Source organism: Mobula birostris, chromosome 10, assembly GCF_030028105.1.
Source record: "Mobula birostris isolate sMobBir1 chromosome 10, sMobBir1.hap1, whole genome shotgun sequence".
NCBI classification, from domain to species: Eukaryota; Metazoa; Chordata; class Chondrichthyes; order Myliobatiformes; family Myliobatidae; genus Mobula; species Mobula birostris.
Window position 1 is genome coordinate 9,069,972 of NC_092379.1, and position 25,110 is coordinate 9,095,081.

The following is a 25,110-nucleotide window of genomic DNA, read 5'->3' on the forward strand; positions in this document are numbered from 1 at the left end:
GCTCTCTAAACCTCTTTTCAGGACCTCTTTGCTTTTCCTTCCTGTGTCACTACCAGTATGTACCAAGACATCTGGCTGCTCTTCCCCCCCCAACCCCAACTCCAGAATGATGTGGATGTGATCCGAGACATCCCTGACCTTGGCAGCTGGAAGGCCACGTACCATGTGGGGGTACCGTTCAAGTCTACAGAATCTCCAGTCTGTTCCTCTGACTATCGAGTCCCATGTCACTCCTCTCTTCTCCCTCTCTCCCTTCTGCACTGTGGACCCACGCTCAGTGCCAGTAACCTGGTCTCCATGGCATTCCCTTGGGAGGTCATCCCCCACAACAGTATATTTATTATTGATTCCGATGGTCACACACACAAAAAGCTGGGGGAGCTCGGCAGGCCAGGCAGCATCAATGGAAGAGTAAACAGTCAATGTTTCGGGCCGAGACCCTTCACCAGGACTGATGATGCGCCCTGATGAAGTCCAAAGCATTGGCTGTTTACTCTTTTCCATGGAGGGGGCTGCCTGGCCTGCTACGTTATCCAACATTTTGTGTGTTGCTTGGATTTACAGCATCTGCAGATTTTCTCTTGTTTGTGATTCCTATGGCTATATTGCCTATACCCCTTCCCACCCTGTCTTCTGTGAAAATTCATTCCCTTTCCTCAGTTACTTCATCTCCATCACATCTATTCCCAGGATGAGGCTTTCCTTTCCAGGACATCAAAGACGTCCTCTGTCTTCAAAGAATGGTGTTTCCCTTCCCCCACCATTCATGCTGCCCAGACCCACACCTCCTCCATTTCTTGAACATCCTCACTCACCCCTTCTCCCGCTTTAACAGGGATAGAGTTCTTCTTGTCTTCACCTACCACCTTATAAGCCTCTAGATCCAACACCCCATTCTCTGCATCTTCTGTCATCTTCAACAGGACGCTATCACCAAATATATTTTCAACTCTCCCCCAGTCTCAGCTTTCAGCAGGGAGCACACCCTCCATGATTCCCTGTCCATTAGCCCTTCCCCGCTAATCTCTCTCCTGGCATTTATCCCTGCAGGCAGAGAGGTGCTACATCTGCCCACCCCTCATCTCCTTCTAGGTGAAGTAACATTTCATCTGTGAACCCGCTGGGGCTGTCTATTGTATCTGGTGTTTCTGATGTGCAACTCGACATAAACTGGGCATCACTTTGTTGAGCATCTCAGCTCCTTCAGCAAAAAGCAAAATTTCCCAGTGGCCAGCCATTTGAATTCCTATCCCCATTCCATTCCAACATGTCGTCCATGGCCTCCTCTTCTACCACGATGAGGCCGCTCTCAGGTTGGAGGATCAACACCTCGTATTCTGTCGAAGTAGCCTCCTATCTGTTGGCATGAACATTGATTTCTCTAACTTCCTGTCATCCCCCCTCCCCCATTTCTTCTTCTTTGTTTCCCCACTCTGTCTTTTTACCTCTTCTCACCTGCCTATCCCTTTCCCCTGGTGCCCCTCCCTTTGGGCAATGTGCAGCTGTGCAGCACCTCCTTAGCCCCCCCGATCAGTCACGTGAAACCATGGGGGCAGGTGGTGGACGGTCGTACGAGCAGCTGGGGCAGATCATAAGTCCTGGTTATGTGGCCGCTGACACCAGGCAGACAGTCTCTGGAGAGTATTGATCATGGTTGCGGGGGGGGGGGGGGTCACCCGTCTTGTAAGGACACTGCCCAGATGAAGGCAGTAGCAAACAGTAGCCAAGAATAATTACAGTCATGAGAGACATGGCACTTTATTATGGTGATGGTATTTGAGTATTCTTTGTAGTGTTATCTATATATTTCATGTATCTCTATTTGCATTATATCTTTTAGTTTAGATACGGATTCTCAACCCACTACGTCGATGTAAGTGCTTATATATCTTATTGAGTGAGTAGTCCCTTCCAGCCCTTTGAGGCTCACTGCCCAGCAATCCCCCGATTTAATCCTAATCTAAATCATGGGACAATTTACTCCATGATTTAATCTACTAACCGGTACATCTTTGGACTCTGGGAGGGAACTGGAGCACCCGGAGTAAACCCACACGGTCACGGAGTGAACGTACAAACTGCTTACAGGCAGCGGTGGGAATTGAACCCGAGTTGCCTGTACTGTAATGCGTTGTGCTAACTGCTGTGCTACTGTGCCAGGAATGTTCTCAGTGGACACTATGTTTTGTGAACACTCTAACAAGCAATTGACTGTGTTTTATGGATTGATCTCTCTCCAATGCATCCTGACTTGAAGGAAACAATCTGCTCGAAGAACATAGCAGGTTTGCAGGAGGAAACCAGTTGGCTAAGTTTCAGACAGTGCTTTGACCTGAAACATTTAATTTCCTCCCACAGATTCAGCTCTGCCTCCTAAGGTTTTCCAGCAGATTGTTTATTGACCTTAAGTCGTTTCTTATGTCTCTGTCTAAACACATTGAATCTTCATGCTGTTTTCTCCAGCCTGTTTATAAAACCCTCTGTGGCATCAGGTGATTTTTAGAAGGTTCTTTTAGGAGTCCAAGAATGAGAGAAATCTTGTTGCTTCATGATCATTTATTTTCAACAAAGGAACAGATACGGAGCATAATCAGGGATGCATCTCACCCTAACCATGGACTTTTCACTCTCCTCCCATCCGGTGGGTGCTACAGGAGCCTCCACTCCCGCACCAGCAGGCACAGAAGGAGCTTCTTCCCTGAGGCTGTGACCCTGCTGAACCTCACATCACAGCGTTAAGCAGTATTGCATCTGTATTGTACTGTCTCGGTACTTTTATATTTGTGTGCTGTAGCACTTTTTTAAAATTTGCAGTTATTTTGTAAATAACACTATTCTTTGCATTTCTGGTCAGATGCTAAATGCATTTCATTGGCTTAGTATCTGTACTTGGCATAATGACAGTAAAGTTGAATCTAATATAATCTAATCTAATGAAACAAAAGGAAAGAACTTCAGGAAAAGACAAAGACAAGATGGCGATTTTTGCAGAACCTGGCACTTTTGTTCTTGTTAAGGGAAAGTCCTGAGATAAGCAAAGGTCCAATTAAAAGATAAACAGTTACAGATCATGTGTCATGTGCTAATATTCAGCCAATCAAAAATGAAATGTGACATACTGTTTTGTTTTGTAACTGCTATACCACCTTTCTGCCAGCAGGTGGAGAAAAACACCACATATTATGAAAACTATGAGCCAGTTAAAAATACAAACTGTGTATTAAAACAAATCTAGTCTTGCTAAAAATATTGATTAAAGCATAAAAACAACCACTTCTAACACCATCTTTTTGTTGATATTCAGGTCCTGGGCTAACGTCTACTGCGTCATAAGTAAAGGAGATCTGGGGTTTTATAAAGATGCCAAGAGTCATAAAGCAGGAACAACCTATAACGGGGAAGCACACGTCACACTTAGCGAGGCCACTTGTGAAATCGCCAACAATTACAAAAAAAAGAAATTTGTGTTTAAAATACGGTGAGTGTAAAGAAAAGAGCAAACTAACTTTATACTTATTCAGAAAAAAAGGTGTGTGTTCACAACAGGTTTAGTTTATGGTAGAATAAGTGTTACTCAGTGCAATGAGCACCTCTTGATTTCTCCAGAACGCCAAGTCTTTAGTCTTCATTTTTACCATTGTTCGTTGATATGTCTGGACCTGCATATTTAAAAAAAATCTGAATGCTAATTCACCGAGTTTGCAGATGCTGTAAAAAGTCTTAATATGATAACATCTCTTCTGCTCTGAGGATAAATATTTCCAGTTATTCTCTAGTAAGTGAGAATTGATTTGTGCATACAAGACAATAGCACTGAAAGTTTTACGAAGCATGGCTTGTTCCATATTTTATGTGATCTATTTCTTCTGCTATTTAAGACTTTTTTTTATTGTGACAGGATAACGGATGGCAATGAGTACCTGTTCCAGGCGAAGGATGAGGTGAGCTTCACACTGTGACTGTTGGGAATGGAGGTCATGGTTGAATTTGATTCAGCACCTTGTGAGATGTCGCATAGGAGAAGTACAGGGAAGGTTGAATTTATCGTATGTGGTGTGCGCAAAGTTAAAAGTGAAAATGGGACTGAGCAGATGGTAAAGTGTGCAATAGGAATGAAGACACTAGCAGATGACCCTTTTATGCTTTATACTTTATTGTTGCCAAACAATTGATACTAGAACGTACAATCATCACAGCGATATTTGATTCTGTGCTTCCCGCTCCCTGGATTACAAATATTAAATATTAAAAATATTAAAATTCAGTAAATATTAAAAATTTAAATTATAAATCATAAATAGAAAATAGAAAAATGGAAAGTAAGGCAGTGCAAAAAAAACTGAGAGGCAGGTCTGGATATTTGGAGGGTACGGCCCAGATCCGGGTCAGGATCCGTTCAGCAGTCTTATCACAGTTGGAAAGAAGCTGTTCCCAAATCCGGCCGTACGAGTCTTCAAGCTCCTGAGCCTTCTCCCGGAGGGAAGAGGGACGAAAAGTGTGCTGGCTGGGTGGGTCGTGTCCTTGATTATCCTGGCAGCACTGCTCCGACAGCGTGCGGTGTAAAGTGAGTCCAAGGACGGAAGATTGGTTTGTGTGATGTGCTGCGCTGTGTTCACGATCTTCTGCAGCTTCTTCGGTCTTGGACAGGGCAACGTCCATACCAGGTTGTGATGCACCCTAGAAGAATGCTTTCTACGGTGCATCTATAAAAATTAGTGAGGGTTTCAGGGGACAGGCCAAATTTCCTTAGCTTCCTCAGGAAGTAAAGGCACTGGTGGGTCTTCTTAGCGGTGAACTCTGCTGCACCAGTCAATCTAATGATGCTGATTGTGTAAATTAAATATCAAGATCAAATCCAATCAAATTCAAGTTTAATTATCATTCAACCATACATGAATACAGCTGAACAAAACAGTGTTCCTCTGGGGCGAAGGTGCAAAATATGCACAGCACATGAATCAAAATAATGAGCAACAAAGCATTGTCACACCCTAAAGACACTTATATAGCCTAAGTTCCTGAGCGACATGTCCCGCAGTTTGATGGTGTAGTTCTCTGCAGAGTGCATGTCATTCAACTGATCGAACACCGGAGGGCAGCACTGACAGGATGTACCATGCTACACCACTTCTGGCGTCCCCTCTCCTGGGCTGTTTGCTCCAGAGGGAAAAGTTACTTGGACTGCACGGCCGAGTTGTAACAAGAGGCTGGATAAACCAGAAAAAGTCTTTTTACACCCTTTTAGTGTAATGACATTCTTCCTATAGCCAGGTGACTAGGGTTCTCCACAATGTGTCCTTCCCAACGATATGTACAACTGTAACATTACGCCCCAACTCAATATCCATTCTGATGAGGACAACATGCACAAACTCTTCACCATCCTGTCTCTTTGAATCCACTTTCAATTTACTACGTACCTGCATCCCTCTATCTCTCTGTGTGTTCTACAACACTCTCAGGGGCAGCCAATTACATGTAAGTCCTGCCTTGGTTTATCTTGTCAAAATGCAACATCGTACATTTATCTAAATTAAAGCTGCAATTTCTTGGCTCACTGGCCCAGTTGATCAAGATTAATTTATTGTTAGTTTTACCCCGTACTGTTTTATATATCTTCATCAGCTCCCCCTTGACTTTCTCTAGACAAACCCAGCCTATTAGGTATCTTCTTATATGTGAAACATTTCATTCTGGGCAACACAGTGGTGACTGTCCTCTGCACCCTCTCCAATGCAATCATGTCCTTGTGCAGTGTGGTGACCAGAATTGCACACCATCTTGTAGCTGTGGCCTAGTCCTGTGTTTTATAAAGCTGCACTGTGACTTCCCTGTGTTATATCCTGTGTCTTGAATAGAAAAGACAGGGATCCTGTATGCATTTGTATCTCCTCACCCATCTCTTTTACTAGGTTCAGGAATGCTTAGAGAAGAACACCAAAATCCTTCTTCAGTACATCCTATCTATCATGCATGGTGTTGACCTCTATTGTCTTCGTTGTCGTGGCTATTCCTCGAGGTCGAGGATGATGGTCTTCGTTCCGTACACAGCGAAGACGCCTGTGCATGTATTTAATGTGTACTTGATGTTGCACTCCAAGAAGCACATGATACTTCACAAATCAACCAACTGATTCCAATGGCATGGAAACCACGACGACTGGAGCGGATGGATTTGTTGCAGCCTTCATCCGCCTTCACAGCCGTTGAGTTTGAAGTAACTTCGTCGACCTGTTCCATCGTTGAGGTCTTGGTTGGATTGTTCTTTGTCAGGGACCTCACCCTCGACCTTACCACCATGGGTGACCCTACCAGGAGCATAGCTCCAGACGGCATCACTCTCGGGATCTCAGGACCACACAAGCTTCTCCACCGCGACAAAGTGACAATCCATGGAGAAGACTATTGTCTTATTAAAGCTTCAAAGGTCCAATTTAATGTCAGAGAAATTTATACAATATACATCCTGAAATGCTTTTTCTTCGCAACCATCCACAAAAACAGAGAAACGCCCCAAAGAATGAACGACAGATAAACATAACCCCAAAGACCCCCCCCCAGCTCCCCTCCCTCCTGCGCGTAAGCGGCAGCAAGCAACAATCCCCCCTCCCCCCCACCGGCAAAAACGAAGCAAGCATCGGTGCCACCACCCAGCACTCGAGCGTGATCAGTGCAACAGCAATGACACAGCCGTGCAGTACCCCAAAGACTTCATGTTTCAACATACTGCAGATATTCTCTCAGGGAGAAGGAGGTGTCTTCATTTTCTTTCTCCCAGCTAGCGGGCAGAATAACAAACTGGTTTACAATGTTAAAAGTCTGTTACGTCACTTGTTTTGAGCTCTGTGCCCGAAGATCGCAAAGATCCCGGGTCTTCGGGCCCATAGCAGATATCCTGACTCCCCCGATGATATGCAGTGACACTGAACCTCGATCCACTCACCTCCAGAGCCCGGAGAGCTTTGGCTTCCGAATTCAAGCCGGACTCTCAGGCCGAACCCTTGGCATTCCGAACAATGACCAGTCCTGAAACCCTGAGAATGGGTCCCATTCGCGTAAAGTACCGAAGTCAGCGTGTAACTCCAGGTCAGGGTCTTCAAAAGAACCCTGAAAGGGGAAAAATAAAGATATTAACGATGGAAATAGAGCTGTTTTTGAAGATGCAAACAAAGGAGTTGCCACTTAGTGCCATCTGAACTTCACTTCGCCTCTTAAATTGCATTACTGCACATTTTTCAAAACTAAATTAAACCTGCCCTTATTGCAGAAGGTGGAGCAGGCTCGATGGGCCATTTGACCTACTCCTGCTCCTATTTAGGTTCTCGTCTCTTCCATGTCATTGTATAGCTTCACTATTAATTCCACCGCCATTTCACATTTTATCACTGACTGCAGGAATCAGACACTTCCACTGGGCGACGGATTAGAACCACTCTTTCTCTCTGTCTGATGAAGGTCCACTAACGACAACTCTCTGATGGGTATAGGACTTGCAGATACTAAGGATCACACAGCTTCAGTTTTTGAACCTTGGCAGGTTTATAGTTCCACAGATACTGTACCATCTCTCATGAGGATTCACCAGGATCCCTCTCTCCTCCATAGTTCGTAGGGTTTTACCATTCTTTATATGTATCCTAGCTTTAGTAGTCCTCCCAGAATATATCCGGTTGCATCCTACAGCGTTAAATCAATCTGCCGATTCTCTGGAGACACAGGAGAGCCAGCAGATGCTGGAAGCTGGAACCAAGCAGAAATTGTTGGCGGAATCAGTGGGTCAGGCAGCTTCGGTGGAAACAAAGGGATGGCCGACATCTCGGTCTGAGACCAGGATTGATGCGGGGTCTCCACCTGAAAAGTGGACGATCGCTTTGCAACCCGTGATGCTGAGTTCTCCTGGCTGCTTATTCCTTGCTGTTCCCTTCATATCTCATTTTCACATTTTTTTTTGTGAAATGAATATCATGTATAGTACAGCTTGACTGTGAACGGGGCCAATAACGAGTTAAAGCGTTTGTGCAATGGCTTTCGCGTCAGCTGGTACAGAGAGTGGTCTCCTAGGTTCCTTAGAAGGATGTTCAATAAAAGACCATAAGATTGTAAGGCATAGGAGCAGAATTAGGTCATTTGGCCCATTGAATCTGCCCTGCCATTTCATCATGGCTGATCCATTTTACCTCTCAGCTCCAATTTCCTGCCCTCTCTCTGTATCCCTTCATGCCCTGACTAATCAAGAACCTCTGTGTTAAATATATATAAAGACTTGGCCTCCACAGCTGCCCATGACAATGAATTCCACAAATTCACTACTTTCTGGCTAAAGAAATTCCTCCTCATCTCCATTCTAAAAGGACACTCCTCTGTTCTGAGGCTGTGTCCTCCAGTCTTAGACTCTCCCAGCATTGGAAACATCCTCTCCACATCCACTCTGTCAAGGCCTTTCACCACTCAATACGTTTCAATGAGGTCACCCCTTATTCTTCTGAATTCCCAAGAGTACGGGCCAGTGCCATCAAATGCTCTTCATATGACAACCTGTTCAAACCTGGAATAATTTTTATGAACCTCCTTCGAACCCTCTTCAGTTCAGCACATCCTTTCTAAAATGAGGGCCCAAAACTGCTCACAATACTCCAAATGAGGCCTCATGAGTACTTCATAAAGTCTCAGCATTACATCTTTGCTATAATATTCTAGTCTTCTTGAAATGAATGCCAACAATGCATTTGCCTTCCTCACCACAGACTCAAATTAACCTGCAAATTAACCTCTAGTGTATCCTGTACAAGAACTCCCAATCCCTGACTCCAACAACAATTACCCAGAGAATCTAGGTATGAAGCCAAGAAGAAGGTTGCACACTCCTCCACCACCATATAATGTAATAAAGTACTGACCACCATGCTTAATATATGACCACTGTCAATAGACAAAGGCAGTGACAGGTATACAATGAGATAAAATCGGAAAGTTGACCATTACCCATTCTGTGGTCATTGAGCAATCCCTGAGCATGTATTTCTTGGCCCAACATATTGATGAAACTGCAAAGAAAGCACAACAGCAGCTCTATTTCATCAGGAGCTTGAGGAGAATTGGTATGTCACCAAAGACAAATTTATACAGCTGGGTCATGGAGAGCCTTCTAACTGGTTGCATCACTGTCTGGTATGCAAGGGCCATTGCACAGGACCTGAAAAAAGCTGTAAAAAGATGAAAACTCAGCCAGATCCATCATGGGCTCTAGCCTCCCCAGCATCCAGGGCATCTTCAAAAGGTGATACCTCAGAAAGGTAGCATCCATCAGTAAGGACCCCTATCACCCAGGGCATTCCTTGTTCTTATTGCTGCTATCAAGGACAAGATGAGGCCTCTGTAGGCCAGGGTTGACCAAGCATCCTGTGTCCGAGCTGCCTAGATTCACAGGCCAGGCTAGAAAAATATGGAGAGCAAGCTGTTATCCATGTAGCAAACCCCACCTCAATGCATCTGATGAACCCAAAGAAATCGCAGAGACCGATACAGTTTGGCACCAGCAGCATCACAGGAATTGCCAGTTGGCTTTGAACTCAATGTACGAATGCCTTAGAGACTCCAGCTCCTGATTTTGCCCTTGGGGTTTATTCCAGAAGCCTTCCCCATGAGTAGGCACAGCCTCATGGTAGCGGAGGTTTGAGATCAGTTTTCCTTCTCCCAGATGAGCTTCAACCATGGCTGATGAGCCCTCTTTGCCCAAAGCAACTGCTTTTAAGGCCCCAGTAACCCATCTTTGCCACTTCTCTTGTAAGCAAAAATGGTTCTGCTCAGCCACACTTGAAGCTAGGAGCTGGCTTTGGTTGACAGAGTCTTCTTGAGACAGGTGCCATTGGGAGCATTTAATAGGTAGTGGGAGCTTATCCCCTCTATCACCCCTTGCTATAACAACCTTAAAGAACCAAGGAGATGGTATAGGAGCCTGAGGTGACACACTCAATGTTTTAGGAGCACCTTCTTCCCCTCCACCATCAGATTTATGAATGGACAATGAACCCTTGATTATAATAATATATTATTGTAAATTGTACTTATTGTGGTGTACTACTGCCACAAAATATGTCTTGCAATATATGCCAGTAAAATTCAACCTGATTCCAATTCACTTACACAGCAGATGGCTAATTTATCAATTTCTTAAGCCAATTATTTTCTGATGATTCTAGGAATGGTACTTAAATGATAATAAATCTCCAAAATGTAATCCCTTTGCAGGAAGAGATGAACAGTTGGATCAAGGCTTTTTCCACCGCCATCACAGAACATGCAGAAATTGCACAGCAAAGTGGCCAGGTCCCTCCTACTACCTCCTCCACCGATGAAGGGAATCCAAAGCGGGAAAGTGATCGAAGATTCAGCCTCTTTGGAAAGAAGAAATGAGCATAAGAGGTTGTTTTTGACTTTAAAAACTACAGCCATGATATTGGATATTTGGATTCGCACTTGATGTAAAAAATGATTTCATCTCGAACCCGAGGACCTAACGTTTTTAGTTTTATAATTTACACAAATGTTGAACAATTGCAATCGCTTCTCTGGAATAGACTTGTGAAGACTTTCTATGAAAATCAGTTTCCCTTCTGTTCATGAATATGTTCGGCTGCTGGCTGGAATCCCAAGGCTAAATGGTGAAGGAGGCAGGCTTGGCAAGTCTATCTGATCCAATACGTTGGCAGTTTGCTGGGGCTTCTGTTGCCTTTTGTTCTCTCGTTCCACGCACTTGTGGATTTGATTCAAAATGTTCGGCTTGAGTTTGATTAATAATGACAATGAATAAGAGAAATATCCCCCACCCATGGACATATTTTATTAAAAGAAATGACTATCACTCCATTCAGTTTTAAGCTTCTTTACAAATATCAAACTTCTGAGAAGATGCACTGCTTGTTTTGTTTATCAGCAGAAATCTATTTAATGGTCACTGCTGTTAACTGGAATCTTTGCATAACATTGAAATGTAAAGCAATTAATTTTAAATGTGATTCCTGGCATTGTAACAACTGATATCCTCCACAGGCGAATCTAATGCTTTTATGATTTGTAAATTTCTAATGTTGGAAGATGAAGAATTAACGTCATGTTGAGGGGTTCGAGCTATAGATACCAACACGATACTGGGTCAAACTGTATGGTTTTGGGCATTTCTGCTGTCCCTTTATCGGTTCCTCAGGACTGCTGTCAAAAAGAGAAAAAAATATATTAAATAAATATTTAGCTAAGATCACAGTGACATGCATTGGACCGCATTAACATACAACACAACTTGGCCCATTCATCCAAGGCATGTGATCATTATTTAAGTGATGAGCGAAAGAGACGATGTAAGAGACTGAGAAATGATGTTACAGATGTGAATGAAATCATAAACACGAGGAAATCTGCGGATGCTGGAATTTCAAGCAACACACATAAACGTTGCCGGTGAAAGCAGCAGGCCAGGCAGCATCTCTAGGAAGAGGTACAGTCAACGTTTTGGTTTGGCCCGAAACGTCCACTGTACCTCTTCCTAGAGATGCTGCCTGGCCTGCTGCGTTCACCAGCAACTTTTAAGTGTGTTGAATGAAATCATGGTGGGCGTAAATAGGGTGAACACTCAGTCTTTTTCCCAGGGTAGGGGAACTAAAAACTAGAGGGCATAGGTTTTGAGGTGAGAAATGAAAGATTTAAGAATGGACCTGAAGGGCCACCTTCACATTGTGGGTAGAGCATATATGGAATGCATTACCAGAGGAAGTGGTAGAAGTAAGAATACCAACATTTACATGTATAGGAGAGGTTTAGAGGTATGTGGGCAAAAGGCCAGGTACATGAAACTAGCTTGGTGGCCACCATGGAAAAGTTGGGCCAACAAGCCTGTTTAAATGCCACGTGTGTGCACTTTTGGTCACATATCTTCAGAAAAGATGTAAATGAGGCTTAAAGAGTACAGAGAAAATTTACAAGGATGTTGCCGGGCCTGGAGGATCTGAGTTATAGGGAAAGATTGAATAGGTTAGGACTGTATTCTTTAGAACATAGAAGATTGAGAGGAGATTTGATTGAGGTATATAAAATTATGAGAGGTATAGTTTGGGTAAATGCAAGCAGGCTTTTACCATTGAGATTGGGTGGGACTACAAATAGAGGTCATGGGTTAAGGGTAAAAGCTGAAAGGTTTAAAGGGAAACATGAGGGAAAACCTTCAGAAGGTCATGAGTGTGTGGAACGAGCATGGTGTATGTGAGCTCGACTTCAGCATTAAAGAGAAGTTTGGATAGGTACATGGGTTGTAGGGACGATGGAGTGCTATGGTCGCAGTGTAGGTCATTTGAGTAGGCACAGACTAGATGGGCTGAAAGGCCTGTTTCTGTGCTGTATTTTTCTATGACTACAACTGACTGAATCCCCTTGAAGGAGGAGGATGTTAGAAGGTATATGAAAATTGTGTGATTTACTGTCTGCTTGTTCTCACTGTAATTATTACACTTTGGTGACAATTGAGCACAGTACCACAAATCTATCTCCATTCCTTGGGAAAGAAGATAAATGACTGAGAATGACGACTGATTTAATGTAAGGGGGAATCATCCTGAACGAAGCATATCCATACTTTGCGAGTTCTGTTTAATTAATATTTCAGAATCATGCGCAGCAGGGCATCAGGCTTTTCAGTTTGTTATTCCACTGTAAACAGTTTTGGGCCCCTTTTCTAAGGAAGGATGCCCTGGCATTGGAAAGGGTCAAAAAGGAGATTCCTAAGAATGATTCCCAGAATGAAAGGGTTGACGTGTGAGGTGCACTTGATGTATCTGGGCCTGTACTCGGAGTTCAGAAGAATGATGGGGGATCTTGTTGAGTCCTATTGAATACTGAAAATCCTAGATAGAGTGAATGTGGAGGGGAGTCCAATGCCAAAGGGCACAGGCACGGAATAGAACGGTATCCCTTTAAGGCAGAGATGAGGAGAAATTTCATTAGTCTCTGGGTGATGAATCTGTTGAATTCATTACCACAGATGGCCGTGAACACCATCATTGAGTATATTTAAAGTGCAGGTTGATAAGTTCTTAATTAGTCCAAGGCAGGTGTTCCCAACCTTTTTTATGCCCTGGACCCCTGCCATTAACTCAGGGATCTATGGACACCAGGTTGGAAGCCCCTGGTCTAAGGTTATGGGGGGGGGGGGATGTATCGAAGTCACCTTCAAGGAGCAGTGCCTCACCAAGATGGCGTACATCATTAAGGATCCCCATCACCCAGGACATGACCTCCTCTCATTGATACTGTTAGCAAGGGGGCACAGAAGCTTGAAGGCACACAATGAACGATTCAAGAGCAACTTCTTCCCCTGTGCCATCTGATTTCTAAATGAATCCATGAGCACTACCTCACTACTTTTTTTAAATTAATTTTGTTTTTGCATTGCTATTTTTAATCTAAACATTTAATACATGCACATATATACAATATATATGCACATGTTTACACACACACATATATACACATACCCACTTACTGTAATTCATTTATTTGTTTTTCCCCCCATAATTCATGTATTGCATTGTGCTGCTATTGCTAAATAGTTTCACAACATATGCCGGTGATATTAAACCTGATTCTGATTCCAAGAGGGCAGGAAAATAGGGCTGAAATGGATAATACATCAGCCATGATGAGATGGTGGAGTAGACTTAACAGTCCAAATGGCCTCATACTGCTCCTACGTCTTATTGGCCTGTAGGGAGAAAGATTAGATTAGGAAGGACAATTAATATACGAAGTTAAGAAGCAGCAGCAAGTGTCAGCTTGTGTTCTCTACAGGCATGATACACAGAATCAAAAGGGAGTTACAGATGCCAGTAGGCAGGGCTTATAGTGACACTGACAACTTTAATCCACATTTAGATTAGTTAAACAAATTTGCGATATGGGTAAGAACACTAAGTTGGGGAGGGCCTTTGGGGTTCGAGGGTTTTTACTGTCTCTCATTCTTTGGGGCACTTTTACTGGATGTCTGTGAAGAACAAGAATTTCAGGCTGTAGATTGTATGTATACAAACTCAGATATTAAAGGGAACCATTGAACTATTGAAGAGCACATTCCCGGAATTCAAGTGGGATTGCTTTATAGACCACGGTGTTGGTAAATTGGTTTATTTTTTGTTAGATACTGTATAGTGAAAATCTCTGTTTTGCATGGAATCCAAGCACATCATTTCATCACTTTACTGAAGTGAGGTAGCACAAGGGAACAACGTAATATCAGAATGCAGGATAGAGTGTTTCAGTTACAGAGAAAGTGCAGTGCAGGCAATTAATAATGCGCAGGCCATAACAAGGCAGACCATGAGGTCAAGAGTCTACACTATGTACAAGCACTGCCACAGTAACTATCGCCTGCTAACTTCCACATCTACTGTGATGAAGTGCTCTGAGAGGTTGATCACGGCCAGAAGTAACTCCTGTGTGAGCATAGCCTGGACCTGCTGGAACTTGCCGAAAGCCTCAACGGGTCTACTGTAGAATCTCACCAGCTCTCCAACTGGCCGTAGAACATCTGGATAACGGCAATGCCATATGCTAGGCTGTTGCCCGGCGTTTAGCAGCATCGTCTCCTTGCCCCAGTTTTAAAACCTGGGACTCTGTACTTCTCTCTGCAACAGGGCCCTTGACTTCCTTGTCAGGAGACCACAGATGGTGTGGATTGGTAATAACATCTCCTTACAGACAATCAAGGAAGACGTACCTCAGGGATGCATGGTTGGTCTACTGCGATACTCTCTCTACACACGTGACTGTTTTTCTGGACACGGCTCAAATGCCATCCAAAAAATTGTCAATGACACAATCTTAGATGACAACACGAAAGCACAAAGAGTGAGGTACATTGGCTGATTGAGTGTTGAAGCAACAACAATCATGCACCCAATGTCGGCATGACAAAGGAATTGATTGAGAGTTTCAGGAAGGAGAAAGGTGGAGAATATATATCATTGAGTGGTCAGCGGTGCAAAGGGCGAGCAGCTTAAAATTCCTGGGCGTCAACATCTGAGGATTTATCCTGGGCCCAACGCATTGATGCTATCATGAAGAAGGCACATCATCGACTATACTTCATTTGCAGATGGAGCAGATTTAGTATGTCACCAAAAACTCTAGCAAACTTCTACAGTGGTACAATGCAGACATTGCACACAGTCCTACTGGTGTGTGGACTCACCCTGATGCTTCTGAATCAGATTCCCAGCTATGAGTAAATAGCCCTACTGCTTTGTGGGCAGACTCAGGAAAGACAAAGGCTATGGGAGTAAACTCAGACAGCAAATCCGGAGTGGAGCCTGTAAGGCAATTGGATGCGATTGAATATCTTTCTGGCAGCTCCTGCAGCCAAGCAGGTGTCAAACGTGTTGCTTCGTAAGCTTTCCTTTGGACTACACTGGTGAGGCTGAGAGGGGGATCTTGATGACTGGATATCTCAGGATCTCCATACCTTCCGCCCAGACTTGTGATGATGATCATCGTCACCCATTGTCTTCGAGGTAGACGGATGCTAGCCAGTACCATGTAGGGCATTTAGACTGGTTGCTTCACTTCCTGGTAAGGAGGCTCCAATGCCTAGGGATTGAAAAAGGCTGCAGAGGGTTGCAGACTCAGCCAGCTCCATCACGGGCACAATCCTTCCCCGTCATCAAGGTCACTTTCAAAAGGTGATACCTTAAGAAGGCAGCATCCATCATAAAGGACCCTCATCGTCTTGGACATACCCTTTTCACTCTACTGCCATCAGGCAGGAAGTACAGAAGTTTGAAGACCCACACATAATGTTTTTGGAACAGTTCGTTCCCCTCTGCAATCAGATTTCTGAATGGTCCATCAAACCATGAACACTACTTTGCCGTTCCTCTTTTGTACTATATATATTTATTTATAAGTTGTAGTACTTTGAAATGTCTTGCACTGTACTGCTGCCACAAAAGAAAATTACACATGTCACTAAAAATAAAGCTGTTTATGAGGTCTTCCGTTGGTTGGGGTTGACCACTGGATGTTGTGTCCTAGCTGTTAGCATTGAAGCTGATATGCATGCTTATTCTTAGGAAGAATGAGCTGTTGCTTATTTAGCAGGCTCCCTCTCCCTGCACAGCTGATGAATCTAAGGGAAGGGCAGAGTTTGGTACATTTTAGCACTAACAGCATCGCCGGAGTTGCTAGTCAGCATTGAATTCAACTTAGGGTTGTCTCCGGGACGCCAGCTCTGGATTTCCCTCAGAGTTTACTCCTGAAGCCTTCCCCATGAGTGGGTATAGCCACAAAGCAGCAGAGGACTGAGCTCGGAGTTTTCCTTCTCCTAGATGAGCTGCAACCATGGCTGGTGAGCCTCATCTGCACAATAAACTGATCATGAGTCTGTTCGAAAGACGTATAACTGTGGGATAGTGGATGCCTTTGAGCCGGGTGGAATCAGATTTCAGCCTTTTGTATCTTTTGCTCGATGGTAGGGTGGGAGGCATTTATGTTTGTCTGGCAATACTTAATGAGAAGGAGCTGGTTAATTGTTCTGTAGATGGGGTCCATTAGGGAATAATGACCATGCTATGAAAGAGTCCTTCACTAAGGTAGAAAGTGAAGTTGTTCAGTCTGAAACTAGGGTTTCAGCTTCACAACAGGGTACAGATAATTTCACAGAACGCCTTAGGATTCCAGAGTCTATGGAAAAGGAGGAACTAAAAGAAATTCGTGTTACTAGATGGCTGGGTGGAGATATGTCCCTATCAAAGGAGGTGCAAGGCACTCCTTCCCTCTGCTAATCTGCAGATCACCATTGGGCAAGGGAATGCACCTGCTTACACCACACCACTGATCAGAGGCACAAGAGGACATGGGAGCAGGTGGTGCGCATGACAAATCCTGGTTATGTGACCATGGACGCCAGCCAGACAATCTCTGAAAAGCATTGATAATAACTGGGGTCACCCATTCTGTGCGCAGAAGAAGGCAATGGCAAACCACTTCTGTAGAAAAAACAATCATGGTCATAGATAGAGCGAAGACCATGATTGGCCATGTTATATGCCACTGCACATAATGATGAGTGTTACTGGAAAAAGAAGTGTAAGAGTAAGTTTGTCAATCCCGAAGAAAGGTCTCGGCCCAAAATATCGACTGTTTATTCATTTCCAAAGATGCTGTTTGACCGCTGAGTTCCTCCAGTATAGTGTGTTGCTTTGCATTTCCAGTACTTGTTTACTAAATCACCTAGATGGTGGCTTTTAATGACTGAAGATAGAGTAACATTTCCCCGTCTATCACTTTTGTTCAGTTTTGAAATTATAACTCTTCCTTTCTATGCTTCTTGCATAACGTGACATGGTCCGGTCCATGAGGTCTGCATTCCAGTTCACGGTCCGGTCCATGGACTCAGGACTCCGGGACTTCCAGCTGTCCCTCTTTTGGTTGAGTTAATCATAGGCACCTGATTCTCATATTTGGGCTTGGATTATAAGTAGGCTTGGGGTTGAGTGTGGGCTGCTGGTTTGTCTTGTCAGTTCCCCTTGGAGCAACCTGCTGATGGAAGGCTAGTGAAACCATTCATGATCTCTAGGCCTGGTTGGAGGACCACTGCTTCATGGAGCGTCGTTACCACTCATTGGACTAGTCTTTGCGGTATGGATTTGGCTGTTTCCTGGGCCAGGTAGGGATCCAGCTGTTTCCATAGCCAGCTGAGTTTGCTGGCCGAACTGGGACTCAGAGCTACCCCGAAGCAGAGATGGAACTGTCTGTCGTTCTTTGGTGTTTGTCTCTTTTTGTCCTTGCCTCCATAGGGTAAGTCAGGCCGTTTTGCTGTTGCCCTGCGGGGGCCATCTGTCTTGTCTTGTCCTTGCCTGCATGGGGTAAGTCAGGCCGTTCTGCCATTGCCCTGCGGGGGTCATGTCTTGTCTTGTCTTGTCTCGTCCTTACCTCCGTGGGGTAAGTCAGGCCGTTTTGCCGTTGCCCTGCGGGGAGTCTGTCTTGTCTTGTCCTCGCCTCTGTAGGATAAGGCTGGCCGTTCTGCCGTTACCCAACAGGTGGTCCTGTCCCAGCTTGGTGTGGAGATGAAGTTGAGTCCTGGCTTGTCTAAGGTATAAGTCCTGGCTCTATGTTAATGTATAGTTCTCAGTCTGTCTCCAAGTTCCAGCCTCCGAGTTATCAGCCTCTGCAAGCTCAAGATCCCAGACCCCAGCTCCAAGACCCCAAACCTCGAGGATCCCAAGCCGAACTCCAAGAACACAAACCTGAAGTCCCCAGCCTCAAGCCTCAAGAGCAAAGACCCCAGCCTGTCTCCAAGCTCAGGCCTCTAGACCCCTGCCATGTCCTGTCCTGAAGCCATATCATGTCCTTGCCTGGTTCTGGGGTCCGAGCCTAAGGCAAGACCCAGGTTCTGGGTCGTTGTCCAGTCTTGGGCTCGGAGTTGAAGCCTTGCCTCCTAGTCCATGGTTTCTAGTCCTGGTCCTGCTTTCCCTAGCCCAAGTCTGCGTTCTTGTCCCTGGTCCTGGTCTGAATCCTTTCACATCTCCACTCTAGTCAAGTCCTGTTCCTTGTACTTCAGTGTCTGTGTCTTGCATTTGGGTCTGTTCCTAGCACCCCATTGTGACATAACGTCACAAGGAAATAGAACGAAGTGTAGTTCCCCAGGCTCCTCAAGCCCCCACCCCCAACTACCATTCAATGAGACCATGTCAGATCTACAGTATGTCGGCCTCAACTCCTGCCAAAGTGGCTAACTCCACACTTACTCATGTAGTATTGCTTCTGAACAATGAACTGGAATCCTGCTCAATGATTCTAAACTCCATTTTCACCTCTGAGATTTGAATTTTATCACTATGTAGAAGATAGTCTATGCCTTTATTCTTCCTACAAAGTACATAACTATACACTTCCCTGCACTATATGCCATCTGCTACTCCTTTGCAGATTTCCCCAATCTAAGTCCTTCAGCAGACTACCTGTCCCTCCACATTGACTGCAAATTTGGCCACAAAGCTGTCAATTCCATCACCATTTCATCGATGTATAATATGAAAGAAGCTTTCCCAATACAGCCCATGTGGAACATCAGTAGTCATGGGCATCCATCCTGAAATTGCCGCCTTTATTTTCACTCTTGCATTCTGCCAGTCAATCAATGTCCTATCAATGACAATATCTTTTGATGAGTACCAAGGGCTCCTGTTAAGCAGCCTCATGTCTGGCACCTTATCAAAGGCCTTCTGAATATCCAAGTGAACACCATCTACTAACACCTTTGTCTATCCTACCTGTTATTCCCAAAGGAATTCCACAGATTTGTCAGGTAAGATTCTCTCTTAATGCTGACTTCAGGCTTTTTTTTTTTAAAAAAAAAAAGTGCCTCCTTGTAACCCAAAACATCATCCTTAATAATAGACTCCAACATCTTCCTGACCATTGAAATCAGGCTAACTGGTCTATAATTTCCTTTCTGTTGCCTCTCTCCACCCCTTAAAGATTGGTGTGACATTTGGAAGTTTTCAGCACCCTGGAACCATTCCAGAATCTAGAATTCTTGAAATATTATTACTAATGCCTCCACAATATCTTCAGCTAACTCTCTCAGAACCCTGGAGTGTAGGCAACATGACTTATCTACCTTCAGACCTTTCAGATTCCCAAGCATCCTGTCCTTACAAATAGTAATCTCACTCACCTCTGCTCCTTGACACTCTTGAATTTGTGGCATACTGCTTGTGTCTTCCATGGTGAAGACTGGCACAAAATACTCAGTTTGTACTCCATAACTTTGCCTTCCATTGCTATCACTCCAGCATCATTTTCCAGCAGTCCAATATCCATTCTCACCTCTTTTTAACTCTATATCTGAAAAAAATGTTTGGTATCCTCTGATATTATTGGCCAGCTTGCTTTAATATTTTATCTTTTCTCTCCTTATGACTTTTTAGTTGCCTTGGTTTTAAAAAGCGTCCCAATTCTCTAATCCTCCACTATTTGTGTTATATGCCTTTTCGTTTCATGCTGTCTTTGACTTCTATTGTCAGCCATGGTTGCCACATCCTTGCTTAAGAATACTTCATGTTCGGTGTGTATTTTCCCTGCATCTTTTGAATTGCTCCCAGAAACTACAGCCCTTTGGTTTAACTTTGGCCATCTCCTCTCTAATGCATCTGCAAATCCCCTTACTCCACTGTAGTAATGATACATCTGACTTTATCTTTCTCCTCACAAACTGCAGGGTGAATTCTATCATATTATGATCACTGCCTCCTAAGGGTTCATTTACCTTAAGTTCTCTAATCAAAACTGATTCATTACACAACACCTTTTCCAGAATTGCCTTTACCCTAGTGGCTTCAGCCACAAGCTTCTTTAAAAAGCCACCTTGTAAGCATTTTACAAATTCCATCTCCTGTGATCTAGTATCAACCCGATTTCCCCAAGCTTCCTGGAAATTGAACACCCCCCATGACTAATGTAACATTGTCCTTTTTACATGTCTTTTCTATCTTCTTTTGTAATTTGTATCCCACATCCTGGGTACTGTTCGGAGGCTTGTATACAACTCCCGTCAGCGTCTTTTTGTATCTGGAGTTTCTTAACTCTACCCAAAAGTATTCTACATCTTCTGCTCATATGTTACCTCTTTCTAAGGATTTGATTTCATTTTTAACTAACAACGCCACCCATCCCTTTTGCCTGTGATTTTACTACAATGTGTATCCTTGGATGTTAAGCTCCAAACTATGATTTTCTTTCAGCCACGACTTACGACGTTGTACTTGTCAACTTCCAGCTGTGCTACAAGATCATCTATCTTATTCTGTATACCGTGGGCATTCAAATATAACACCTTCAGTACTGTACTTCCTCCAGTCTCACTCTACGCTACACCTAGTTGGATACTAACTGCCCCATCTTCAGCACGATCTCTCTTGTTCCTATTCCCCTGCAAAATTAGTTTTACTCCTCCACAACAGCTCTAGCAAACCTGCTCACAAGATCATTGCACCCCTCTGGATCAGGCGTAATCCATCATTTTTATACAGGTCATGCTTTCCCCAGAAGAGATCCCAATAATCCAGATATTAGATACCCTGTCCCTTGCATCAGATTCTCAGCCACACATTCATCTGTACTAACACACTATTCCTGCCCTGACTAGCACGTGGCACTGGGATTAATCCAGGAATTACTACCTTGGAGGTCCTGCTCAGACTCTTCCCTAACTCTCTATACACACTATACGCGGACCGCAAAGTTTGAGTATGTAGATATTAAGGAAGAGGATGTGCTGGAGCTTTTGGAAAGCATCAAGTTGGATAAATCACTGAGACTGGACGGGATGTACCCCAGGCTACTGTGGAAAGCGAGGGAGGAGATTGCTGAGCCTCTGGCGATGATCTTTGCATCATCAATGAGGACGGGAGAGGTTACGGAGGATTGGAGGGCTACGGATGTTGTTCCCTTATCAAGAAAGTGAGTAGGGATAGCCCAGGAAATTATAGACCAGTGAGTCTTACTTCAGTGGTTGGTAATTTAATGGAGAATATCCCGAGAGGCAGGGTTTATGAACATTTGGAGAGGCATAATATGATAAGGAATAGTCAGCAAGGGTTTGTCAAAGGCAGGTCTTGCCTTACGAGCCTGATTGAATTTTTTGAGAATGTGACTAAGCACATTGAAGAAAGTAGAGCCGTAGATGTAGTGTATATGGATTTTAGCAAGGCATTTGATAAGGTACCCCATGCAAGTCTTATTGATAAAGTAGGAGGCAAGGGATCCAAGGGGACATTGCTTTGTGGATCCAGAACTGGCTTGCCCACAGAAGGCAAAGAGTGGTTGTAGACAGGTCATGTTCTGCATGAAGGCTGGTGACCAGTGGTGTGCCTCAGGGATCTGTTCTGGGACCCCTACTCCTTGTGATTTTTATAAATGACCTGGATGAGGAAGTGGAGGGATGGGTTAGTAAATTTGCTGATGTCACAAACGTTGGGGGTGTTGTGGATAGTGTGGAGGGCCGTCAGAGGTTATGGCGGGACATTGATAGGATGCAAAACTAGGCTGAGAAGTGGCAGATGGAGTTCAACCCAGAGAAGTGTGAGGTGGTTCATTTTGGTAGGTCAAATATGATGGCAGAATATAGCATTAATGACAAGACTCTTGGCAATGTGGAGGATCAGAGGGATCTTGGGGTCCGAGTCCATAGGACACACAAAGCTGCTGTGCAGGTTGACTCTGTGGTTAAGAAGGCATACGGTGCATTGGCCTTCATCAACCGTGGGATTGAGTTTATGAGCCGAGAGGTAATGTTTCAACTATATAGGACCCTGGTCAGACCCCACTTGGAGTACTGTGCTCAATTCCGGTCACCTCACTACAGGAAGGACGTGGAAACCATAGAAAGGGTGCAGAGGAGATTTACAAAGATGTTGCCTGGATTGGGGAACATGCCTTATGAGAATAGGTTGAGTGAACTCGACCTTTTCTCTTTGGAGCGACTGACGATGAGAGGTGACCTGATAGAGGTGTACAAGATAATGAGAGGCATTGATCGTGTGGATAGTCAGAGGCTTTTTCCCAGAGCTGAAATGGCTAGCACGAGAGGGCATAGTTTTAAGGTGTTTGGAAGTAGGTACAGAGGAGATGTCAGGGGTAAGTTTTTTATGCAGAGAGTGGTGAGTGCGGGGCATGGGCTGCCGGCGACGGTGGTGGAGGCGGACACGATAGGGTCTTTTAAGAGACTGCTGGATAGGTACATGGAGTTGAGAAAAATAGAGGTCTATGGGTAACCCTAGGTAGTTTCTAAAGTAAGTATGTGTTCAGCACAGCATCGTGGTGCGAAGTGCCTGTAGTGTGCTGCAGGTTTTCTATGTTTCGATTTATATAGCAATTTCACCAAAGTGCTTTACAATGGGATAAAGTGCAAAGATCATAATAATAGACGGCAGGATTTTGTTCAAAAGCAATGTTAATAAATAAGTTTTGAGCTGGAGTTTCAAAGTGTGAAGTAGGTCTGCAAACTTTATACTTTTAGGCATTTAATTCCATGTTTGGGAACGTAGTTCAAAAAGCTGTCCGGCTCAAAAAGCTCAGAATTATCTTCTGAGGGACATTGCTTAAATTTAAAGGATCGGTAGAACAAGGCTCCAGCAGGACTATAAAACAAATCTCTTCTGTGAGTTACTGTGGTCCCAGTTCATTGAAAGCTTTAAAAACAAGAAAGTTAACTTTAGCATTAATTCTAAAAATACCGAAATCGAATGCAGAGTCGCCAATATGGGAGTGCAATGCTCCCTCCTCCTATTTCTAGTTAAAATTCTAACAGCCGCGTTCTGAATCAGTTGACGTTTGTGAATAGATTGCACTGAAAGGCCAGTAAAAGTGCATTGTCGTAATCTAGTCTATTCGATAGAAAGGTGTGAATTAGTTTCTTCAGCGTCTTTACATGACAGAAACAGACGCACCTTTGCAATCTTTCTTGTGTAGAAATACAGTTTTAATATTGAATTTGTATTATTGTTCGCTCCTTACTCCTTATTTTGGTTAATTATGGATCATTTTTGAAACTAGACACAATGTAGCCTCCAACCTGATGGCATGAACATTGACTTCTCTAACTTCAGCTAATGCCCCATCTCCCCCACGTACCCCATCCGTTATTTATTTATATACACACATTCTTTGTCTCTCTCTCCTTTTTCTCCCTCTGTCCCTCTCACTATACCCCTTGCTCATCCTCTGGCTTTTCCCCCCCTTTGTCTTTTCTTTCTCCCTGGGCCTCCTGTCCCATGATCCTCTCATATTCCTTTTGCCAAACACCTGTCCAACTCTTGGCTCCATCCCTCCCCCTCCTGTTTTCTCCTATCATTTTAGATCTCCCTTCCCGCTTCAACTTTCAAATCTCTTACAGCTCTTCCTTCAGTTGGTCCTGACGAAGGGTCTCGGCCCAAAACGTCGACTATACCTCTTCCGAGAGATGCTGCCTGGGCTGCTGTGTTCACCAGCAAATTTGATGTGTGTTGCTTGAATTTCCAGCATCTGCAGAATTCCTTGTGTTTACAATGTATCTGTTCAGTTTTTAATGACAAAAATGGAAATAGTATTACACAATTTGTACAATTATTCATCAAAACAGCTATCGACAACACCTGCTTTCAGCTGTGTATTTCATTTTATTTAATTAGAATAAATGAACATTAATACCTTCTCCCTGGTGACGAATATTGTGTATAAATATAACAGGCATTGAATGCCTTGATACAAAGATACTTAATGACGTAGGCAGTAATGCATGCGCCTCCAAAAATCTTGGCCTTACTTATTTACTATTTCATCATTGCAGTCATTGGCATTGCTGGTAAAGTATTGTTATTGGTTATGAATCTGTGAACTGCTGTTTCTTTGATGTATTTTCTGGTATTGCTGGTTTCTATTAATTGTACAATTTTACCCCTTTGCTGTTCTCCCGGTTTTTGATAATACAGGATAATTGTCGCTCTTTGACTGTGCCATCTTAATTAAACAGTTATCATTTTAGCTTTTTTCTTTATAGTGTATTTTTTATCACAGTGCTAGTTTTTTTCACTTTGAAGTTTTCAATCTTCATTGGTTTTGATGTTCAATGTATCCTCTGTTCTCAGTTTGAAGGTACACACCCAACTGAAATAGCAGCAAATTCAATTTTATGTAATTTCTACGAAGAGTTTCAATCAATATTTAGAACCAAATCCACTTTAGGATGTGGACTGTTAACGAAAAATAAGCTTGGGGTATTAAAATACTGAGAAACAGAGTATCCAGAAGGTTGGTAAGTACAGGATGATGACTTGAAGTGTTAATGTTGTATGTACGATACTGATGACGACAATGATACTGATAAGGACTTAATTGCTGTGAAAAGAGTGCAGAGGGGATTCGAAAGGTTCTGCAATAGTGAGGTTCAAATATGAGGAGGAGAGACTGTATTAATGAATTTGTATTCTATGAGCAGAGAGAACCAAGACGATTGTGATGGAGCTAGAAATAAGATAGATATCTGGAAATTATTCCCCATAGTGAATTAGATAAAGGCAGATATTGTGGGTT

The 25,110-nt window shown here is 43.6% G+C and overlaps 1 protein-coding gene across 2 annotated transcripts in view; it reads left to right on the forward strand.

The window, feature by feature from the left end:
• Window positions 1-11,248, forward strand: part of LOC140203799 (spectrin beta chain, non-erythrocytic 1) — a 202,318-nt gene extending 191,070 nt beyond the window's left edge. For both annotated transcript variants that reach the window (XM_072269879.1, XM_072269878.1), the window contains 3 exons: window positions 3,305-3,478; window positions 3,899-3,941; window positions 10,249-11,248. In XM_072269879.1, coding sequence (XP_072125980.1) covers window positions 3,305-3,478; window positions 3,899-3,941; window positions 10,249-10,413 — 382 coding nt within the window. In that variant the 3' untranslated portion in view covers window positions 10,414-11,248. The remainder of the gene's footprint in view (window positions 1-3,304; window positions 3,479-3,898; window positions 3,942-10,248) is intronic.
• The last annotated feature ends 13,862 nt before the right edge of the window (window positions 11,249-25,110 follow it).